Genomic DNA, 9,309 nt, shown 5'->3' with positions numbered 1-9,309 from the left:
TTCACGCAACTAAATTTATTGGGTAATGATGGGTGCAACCAGTTCAACCATGTTCATACGGACAAATCTAAATGAACAAATCCGACTTTGCGCAAGAAAATTCATACGCAAATGTTCTCCACACTAATTCAGGCTGTATGTGCCATTCTTTCAAATTGAGAGCGTCAGCTAAATGCTGCAGGCCAGCAGATGAATGTGGGAATCCTATCCATCACTTTGATAGCAACCTGGCACTTTGACGCAGCTTAGTCTGCAGGAAGGCTCTCATACCCCACCGGCCCTGGCATTTGTAATCCTGCATGCCACTTATGTCTTTAGCTATATTTATAGAAAGTATTTCAGTGCCGTGATGTGGGTGAGGGTTGTTGTTTTTTTGTACTACTTCAGTAAGGCTGTTTGTTCTGGCAATGCTGCCTTTGGCCCTTTTCTCTTCTAAAAATTGACTGTTATGACTTTAATTATCCAAGCCAACCTCAAGTGAATCAATTAGGAATGAGCTAGTTTAGTCAGCAAATGTGATACAACAAATGAATATCAATCAACGGCAGTGTTCATTAGTTTTAAATAGAGGATTTTTTTTATTCCCCTCGCCGGGTGTCCTGGCACGGCCAGTCAGGTTACCGCAGTAACTGACCCAGAGTTGAAGTTACCTCTCTTTCTGGAACAGATAACTCAGAGTTTCCCTCATTTCATGGTTAACTTACTCCGAGTTTTCACATAACCCGCTTTCAGGAATACCCCTCAGATTACATCATATAAAACATTGGAAATATCCCTTCATATGCATTTGGTGTTTGTTATAGATGAAAAACGAGAGTTTGAAAGTCTTCTTTCAGCAGTGGATCAAAAGTGTCATGATCAGTTCATCTCTAGTATTAGTCCCTCTATGGATGGATAGACGCTGTTGTCGACTACCAACTCAAGAGGAATAGTGACATCTAGTGGTTAGAAGTAAAAGTGTGAAAGAGAACTGGAATCAACAAGTGTTTGTCAGATGAATGGTTACAATGTGTCATAGGGATTCGGTTACTGAGTCATTTAAACGGTTGTATCAAAATAGTATTATTTATTTATTCATTTTTATTTATTTATTTATTCAACTGGAGCTTTTTATTTTTTTCAACACGAATTCAAAACGCCTTGTGCAACATGATTTGCACCGTAGCCAATAGCCTAATAATTGATGAATTGACTACAAAGTCTATTTTATACCGCTGATTACGATGGCTATTGAAGGTTTGCTGGTTAGTTGTTGATCCGTATTTATTTATTTATTTATTTATTTATTTATTTATCCATCAATCTATCTATTAATTTATCTATTTATTTATCTATTTATTTATTTATCTATTCATTTATCTATTTATTAATCTATTTATCCCAACTACTACCGGAAGCTGTTGATGTGTATTCCGGAAGTCTCGAGACTCTCAAATCGCCTTATGGTTGTTGAGACATGAACGGTTTTTCTATGTCGGTGGGAATTTGTTTGTGGAAACGCAACTCACACACACGCGAAGAAGGAAGCGTTGCGGATTATTGTCATCGATTGTAATTTTCCACGAAAAAAGACGCAAGACTTTTGTGTCATTTAAGAAACACTCTTCTACCCCCCGGTGAGTTTCTTTCAACGACGAAATACTCAACTTTGACGTAACGTTATGTTCGATATATGAAAAGGAAATAAGATATACTTTTGGGTACTGACATGATTTTCCTCCTTTCTGAACTTAACGTGCATGCGCGTGGCAGCCTAGGCTACCATTTGGCTTGTCCCGTTATTTAGTCTGCGCCCACGAGCTAGCAAATGTGTTGCCTTTTCACGGTTCAACATCAAGCTTTCATGAAAATTTCCATTTCGTAGCGTTACATACTTGATTTTCTTCAAGCGTTTCTTTGGTGTGCTTTCTGTGAAACGGGAACTGGAGAAGAAAAGCACATGTAGCAATTGCTGACGAGCAACAAGTTGGTAAGTCTGTGGAAGTTAACGCACAATGTTGAAACTTCATACTGAGTTTACTGCGACAGTAAATGTCTGTCATTTAATGCTACGTGGACTCGATTACACGTGTGTTCTGTGACGTGTTTTTTTTCCCCCTACCACTAATGATAGTGTCTTGAAATGTAGCACCTCAAATGTGACTCTTAAGGTTTGTAGGTGAACATGTGACAAATTGCTGGTTTTCTCCGTAACGCACACATTGCATGACCTTAAAGTTGTGTGCGTGAATGCTCACTATTTAATAGACTGATCCAACACATTACAGAAAATAAAAGCAACACCCCGATACCAAAATCACAAGCGTAATATCACATAAATCATGTTTTGGAGACACTGACAACTTTCCAGCAATGTCATCACATTTGTTCATGATCTCATCATTTAATATTGCCACAGAAAAAGGTGCAGCATTTTAGCTCAGCCGTATCAAATGAATACATTTAAATTGCATTCTAATTTACATTGGGTGGCTTTTTTTCAGTTGTTTGAAGACACCGCATTAAGACTGTTTCTTTAATCATTTCTCAGGTTCTGTGACAGAGGTAATCTCATCCTCTGACAGCAGTATCTTCTCATCTGGTTGACCTAAGGAGGAAAGGACGCAACAATGCCAAAACCGGTAAGAAGATGAAAGGAAGTGAGCAAGTAAAAGTCGACACCTTTCCTGTTATGTTCCTACCTCCGCGTGCGAGGGTAGGGCTTTGTTATATTTATTTTTACGTAACCAGCGAGCGCCATGTCATTGGCTAGAGACCAGCCCATGGTGTAGCCCATTTCTAGCCAGTCAGCTGGGATTAGTTGCGATCCTCGTGAGGAGAAGTGGTATGGATGTATTGATCTGAATGCTAACCAGTATCACAAAATGTAAAGTTTGGAATATAAACAGCAGTGCTGTGCAAATTACATCCAAAATGTAGTCAGTTTCTAGTTACCTTTCCAAAAATGTAATTGAGTTACTAATTAAATTACTTCTTCATAAATGTAACTAGTTAATAGTATTGTTGCATTTCTTTTTCAAAAGCGTTCAATTGAGTAAAATAATTCCGTTTTTGTAGGGTCCATCACAGTTTGAATGGTTCCCTCCCTCTTTGGTCCAGAAACCACAATTTCCAAAAACAACTTGAAATGTGGACTCATCAGACCACAGAAGGCTTTTTCACTTTGCACCGGCCCAGCATTTCTTGGTGTTGTTGATAAATGGCTTTTTCTTTGCACGGTGGAGTTTTAAATTACACAGGACCAAAGTGTATTCTACTGACATTGAAGTGTTCCTGACCCTTATGATTATTGTCCACCCCCAGCCCAAAGTACAAGGCAGGAGAGGATTAACTGACCGTCTGGTCCACACAGGATTCAACCAAGCTTAATTTTGTCATTTGGCTTTGTTTTCGATCGCAGTCTATAGCTGACGGACCCGACACAAACACAAGCCTCTTCCGAGCACTGCAGTCGGGTTGCCACAAATAATTATTTTGCGAATTGACAAATCGCCAACAGTAGTGATGGGGAAAATGAAGCTTGATGAACCAGTTGTTGTATTCTTTGGCTCCTCTAGATGGCAATGTTGGTAAAGCGAGGGTTTTAAGAAATGGCAAGTCAGTGGTCTTTCAGCACTTTGGTGAACAGAGAGTGCCATCTAGAGGTCAAAGTAAACACAACAACGGGTTCATGAATCATCTTGAAGCTTCATTTGCCCATCATTAGCTAACAGTAGTCGCAATTACTCGACGAATCAGATCATATTTGAAGGGGAAGTCAAGCTCAGAATTTTCCTTGTGATATGTTCTGTGCTAATCGAAACAAGGTGTTCCGATTGTTTAGTTTGTGAAATATGAATTCAACAGACAAAATCCAATTGCTGCACATGAAAGGCGGGCTCTCCTGAGAGGCTGACACGAAAAGCACTTTGTAGAAAATGTGACGCTTTGGCTCTTGAACCATTTTGACGTTGTGGAATGTCTTTTTAGATTAACGTTCGTGTGACCACCATGGATGCAGAGCTGGAGTTTGCCATTCAGCCAAACACCACTGGAAAACAGCTTTTTGATCAGGTCAGAACAAATGTTTTCCCTCACATCGTTGAGAGAGTTGATTTATTTATTATGATTGTCATTCATTGTGTTATGAAGGTGGTGAAGACAGTGGGGCTACGGGAGGTCTGGTTTTTTGGCCTCCAGTATGTGGATAGTAAGGGCTACTTCACTTGGCTCAAACTTAACAAAAAGGTCTGTTCCACCACCAATATTGAGTTTTATTTTTTGTTTCCGACCCTTCATATTGACTTGTTGTCGATCAGGTGACCCAGCAAGATGTGAAGAAAGAGAACCCACTGCAGTTTAAATTTCGAGGCAAATTCTTCCCTGAGGATGTTTCGGAGGAGCTCATCCAGGAGATCACCCAAAGGCTCTTCTTCCTTCAGGTAAAACCAATGTGACAATCACAGTTTGACTCTTTTGATTTGGACAAATCTGAAATGAAAGGTGTGTCGAAACATATTTGTTGATTTTGCTGTCGTCGTGTCAGGTGAAAGAGGCCATCCTCAACGATGACAACTATTGTCCCCCGGAAACTGCGGTGTTGCTCGGCTCTTATGCTGTACAGGCCAAATATGGAGACTACACCAAAGATGTCCACAAGCCTGGATATCTCACACACGACAGACTACTGCCTCAGAGGTTCATTATGATCACATATTGACTGTTCCAATTTGTCTGTACTTTGTTTCAAGCAGTTCCCATTAGGGCTGTCCCGATGCAACTTTCTTCTCGAGTCCCGTTCAATACCGTATCAACAGGAATTATCCATGCTTTTGTATTTTAGTATGAAATGTCAGAAGAGATTTTGTTCAGCATCAACAGTAGATATAGATAAAAAAAACTCAATAAAATGTATCCATTTTTTTTTCTTTGATTTTCAGTGTCAATTAAGCTTTCACTGTTTCTATTTTGAAGAAAGATTAGTTTCTTTTCTAAGTGGATTGACATAGCCAACCATCTCATTTTTTATTCAATATTTATAAACATTGGCCGTATGCCCTATTCCAACAAAGTATTCTGACAGTACACAAAGTAATTTTTTTTTTTTTTATGTGCATGTAGAGTGCTGGAGCAGCACAAGCTTACCAAAGAGCAGTGGGAGGACAGGATCCAGACTTGGCACGAGGAACACAAAGGAATGCTCAGGTCTGTGACATAACGGGCAAGTGTGCCTTGGTTATGTTGTTCCGCGTACAATAAGTGTGTGTTGTGCAGTCAAACATGGTGTTTTCCCCTCACCAGAGAGGACTCAATGATGGAGTATTTGAAAATAGCCCAGGACCTGGAGATGTACGGTGTCAACTACTTTGAAATCAGAAACAAGAAGGGCACACAGCTCTGGCTGGGTGTAGACGCGCTCGGCCTTAACATCTACGAGCACGAAGACAAGTACGTGACATATACTTATTGCATCATCATTGTGTATAAATAAATAAAATAAAATGTGTTGCCCTTTCAGGTTGACGCCAAAGATTGGCTTCCCCTGGAGCGAGATTCGAAACATCTCTTTTAACGACAAGAAGTTTGTGATCAAACCCATTGACAAGAAAGCACCCGTGAGCGTCAAAGCGCAATTCCACTTTCAAACACACCCGAAGCGGCTCTTGTCAATGCGCTGCACTTGACTGTCACCTGCAGGACTTTGTGTTTTACACTCCGCGACTGCGCATCAACAAGCGCATCTTGGCGCTGTGCATGGGTAACCACGAGCTGTACATGAGGAGGAGGAAGCCCGACACCATCGAGGTGCAGCAGATGAAGGCTCAGGCTCGGGAGGAGAAGCATCACAAGCAGATGGAGAGGTAGGTGGAAAACGGTTCACAAGCTAAAGTGCTTTTTGTCATTAGGAGGCTAGCTAGAATTGAGACAAAAGAAAGAACACCAGCTGCTTGAATTGTGTGTATGCATTTATGCACGCGACACTGAAATGTGTCAGAGCCCAGCTGGAGAACGAGAAGAAGAAGCGAGAGGCTGCGGAGAAGGAGAAGGAAAGGATCTTGCGTGAGAAAGGCGAACTCATGGAGAGGCTGCGACAGATTGAGGAGCAGACCACAAGAGCTCAAAAAGGTACCACCAGAGTATGGAATTTGCTTTCCATTCCCAAATTGGCACGCTGGGTGAAATGAAAATAAAAAAGCCAAATCGATGATGAGAAAATGATTATTAAGTGACATGATGTTACTCAGATGTTGAGTGATGTCATGAAATCAAACAGAAAGCTGGTTTGTGTATTTTTCTACGTTAGAGCTTGAGCAGCAGACACGGCGAGCAATGGAGCTGGAGCTAGAACGAATTAACGCGCGAGAGGAAGCCGAGAGGTTGGACAGGGAGAGACGAGCGGCAGAGGAGGCCAAAGGCGAGCTGGCCAAACAGGCTGCAGACCAGCAGAAGAACCAGGAGCAACTGGTTTGTGTCTTGGTGATTGAGATGTTTTGGTGAATAGAGACTGACATTATAATGGTTAACAAAAAGATTTTCATGATCAAAATGAAAGGGCTTTTAAAAAAAAAAAAAAAAAGAAACTACATGTGGACTAATATTGTGAAAAGTAGTGATGGGAAAATGAAGATTCATGAACCACTTGTTGTATTCTTTGGCTCCTCTAGATGGCAATGTTGGTTTAAAGTGAGGGTTTTAAGAAATGGCAAGCCAGTGGGCTTTCAGCTCTTCGGTGAGCAGAGAGTGCCATCTAGAGGTCGAAGTAAACACAACAACGGGTTCATGAATCATCTTGAAGCTTCATTTGCCCATCATTAGAGAAAAGGATCTTATGGTGCCTTTACGTGGTATGGGAAAGATGATCCATTTGTTGTTTGATTTCAGGCTGCGGAGCTGGCTGAGTTCACAGCCAAGATCGCACTTCTGGAAGACGCCAAGAAGAAGAAAGAGAATGAGGCCACCGAATGGCAACACAAGGTGCCGCTCAGCTCACCCCCACCGACGTGAACTCCGCACCCTGAGCCCTTATTCGCTCTGCTCTCTTTCCACAGGCTCTTTCAGCCCAGGAGGACCTCGATAAGACCAAAGAGGAGCTGAAGGCAGCCATAACCACGGTGCCACCTCCCGTGAGTGGCGGCCACGCAGAAAGCGAGCACGACGAGCAGGACGAGAACCACGCCGAGGCCAGCGCCGAGCTGTCCAACGATGGCGTCTGCCAGCTGGATCTGCGCAGCGAGGAGGCTCGCGTCACCGAGGCTCAGAAGAACGAACGGGTCAAGAAACAACTCCAGGTGTGTCCTGCGCACCTTTCTCTTGTAAGAAGGACTTCAATTTATTGACGTCTACCACTCCTCATGTGTCGTCAGACTTTAAGCTCCGAGTTGGCCGAAGCCAGAGACGAAACCAAGAAGACTCAGAACGACGTCCTGCACTCTGAAAATGTCAAGGCGGGCCGGGACAAGTACAAAACGCTGCGTCAGATCCGGCAGGGCAACACCAAACAGCGCATCGATGAGTTTGAGTCCATGTGAGAAGAAGACCCAAGATGGCCGCACGCTTTTCTCATGGACGTATACGATGTAGCCCCCATGCACATCCCCTCCGGTCCCCCCCCCCCCCCTCAACAAACGTTGATCTTGTCAGTCTGCCAAAGTTGCTCCTTGTGGGATGCTTAGCATGTGTGGGAGAAGACACATAATGGGTTCTTTTCACACCAGTCCCTAAAATGCTACACGTCTCGTCTTTGATTCCATGTCTTTGTTATTCTGCGAGTTCTGTTGGCGCTGCTTTTGTTTCGTTTCATTGCTAAAGGCCTTGTTTCTAGTCCAGCGCTGCAGAGGAGAAATATCGCAAGGTTTATATCGTCGTTCATATTTAATTTAAAATGGTTCCGTTGGTATTTTGTTTGTTCCGTTTCAAACTAGGTTTCTAGAGTGGCCTAGATTATTTTCACATTTGATTGGGAAGAGCCACACTATGTCAAGTGTCGGATGGATGAATGTAGCAAAGGTGTCAAAGGGAAAGTGTTGCACGGCAAGCGTTCAGCTTGAAGGTCAGATAATTGCCCGTTGCATCTCAGCTCCGAAAGGTGTCCCAAGTGGTGGTCAATGAAAATGCAGAACGCGAGGCCCGGGGAAAGCAGTCTCGGTTTGATGACGGCGCCCTCCCACAAATATAGAGGTGGACAAGCCGTAATATGCAACATTAGCAAAGGATTGGCTGTAGATCCTGATGTATGCTAAAGTGGGTACCTGTTACTTCAGGAAGTTTTAAACTGATACTTTCTGTATGATTTCTTTCAAGCTGTTTGTTATCCTTTGTGCTGTCGAAATGAAGTACTTTTTTTTTTTTTATTAACTGCGGCATTGTAGTTCTGCATCGTTGTCAACACAATACTAGTTTGTTACGCTATACTTGACAGCTGGTGCAGATTGAGTTTTTCCTTTGTTTGTTTGTTTGCTTCAAGTTGAGGTGTTTTTAAAAGCACTTGACCTGCCCTTTGTGTTCAAAGTGTTTGCCATAGCAGGAAATAAAATAGCATATGCTTCCAGGACCATTTATTTTGAGTTGCATTCACAAAGCCTAAACCTGCCAGTCGTTTTCATGGGAGCGGTGGCACTTTTCAAGTTGACTTGAGTTACTTTCATGTTATTGGCCTGTCCAACTAAACCAGCTTGTGTATGATGTACTGGCACCAGCTGTTCGGGTGTGCCGCCGTTCTTTTTGTTATTCATTTCACAGCCAGTCTGTTAGGATTATTTGATATATGGTATGCAAATGTTTGTGTTGGATAACCAATAAAATATTTTAAATTTGTGCCCTTTTGTTGCAATTTATCCTCAGTTTTTAACAATAGTCATCACAAATCCGGAAGTCATAATCCGGATTTAAATGTGGTTGAGAATTTAAAGGAGTGCACAAACATACAAGTCTGTACAGTACAAATCGCTTCTCCATGTGACTTGCTTTTACTTTGATTTTTTTTTCCCTACACTCCGACGTCCTGGCTCAAACATGTAAGGCTTACAACGCCCTCCTCTGTCGGCTTTTGTGCGTTAAAATCATCCTCAAAATTCCAAAACGTCGCTCGCCATTGAACGTATTGCGCTTAATTGTGCAGTACTAGTGATGTGCATTACAGTTCTTTTAAGTGAACTGAATCTTTAGAATCAATTCTCTCAAAAAATTCGTTCAAACGTTCAACAACACACCCGCCCTCACCCCCACTTTCTGATTGGCTGTTTGATCTGTGACGTCACTCGGACACTCTATTAGGTACACCGCCATTTTCAGGTGTTCCTAATAACAGGCCACTTCATTAGGGAAAAATCA

General features: G+C 42.3%; 1 protein-coding gene across 3 annotated transcripts; it reads left to right on the top strand.

Annotated features, from left to right (window-relative positions):
• Positions 1–1,416: 1,416 nt before the first annotated feature.
• Positions 1,417–8,794, top strand: LOC119119680 (radixin). Of its 3 annotated transcripts, XM_037246178.1 has the most exons (16): positions 1,417–1,616; positions 1,865–1,969; positions 2,531–2,621; positions 3,970–4,053; positions 4,132–4,227; positions 4,299–4,421; positions 4,526–4,677; positions 5,101–5,184; positions 5,281–5,427; positions 5,498–5,594; positions 5,677–5,840; positions 5,975–6,105; positions 6,284–6,444; positions 6,862–6,954; positions 7,029–7,268; positions 7,344–8,794. In XM_037246178.1, the coding sequence occupies exons 3-16, from the start codon at positions 2,610–2,612 to the stop codon at positions 7,506–7,508; spliced, it is 1,749 nt and encodes a 582-aa protein (XP_037102073.1). In that variant the 5' UTR covers positions 1,417–1,616; positions 1,865–1,969; positions 2,531–2,609; the 3' UTR covers positions 7,509–8,794. The 3 variants fall into 3 exon arrangements, with proteins under 3 accessions (XP_037102073.1, XP_037102072.1, XP_037102075.1); XM_037246177.1 differs by lacking the exon at positions 1,865–1,969; XM_037246180.1 differs by lacking the exons at positions 1,417–1,616; positions 1,865–1,969; positions 2,531–2,621; ... (1 more) ...; positions 4,299–4,421; positions 4,526–4,677 and having other exon boundaries at positions 3,995–4,053.
• The last annotated feature ends 515 nt before the right edge of the window (positions 8,795–9,309 follow it).

The sequence above is a fragment of the Syngnathus acus genome, chromosome 2, assembly GCF_901709675.1.
Source record: "Syngnathus acus chromosome 2, fSynAcu1.2, whole genome shotgun sequence".
Classification (NCBI taxonomy): domain Eukaryota; kingdom Metazoa; phylum Chordata; class Actinopteri; order Syngnathiformes; family Syngnathidae; genus Syngnathus; species Syngnathus acus.
Note: the sequence above shows the minus strand (reverse complement) of the source record. Positions and strands in the feature narration are given on the sequence as shown.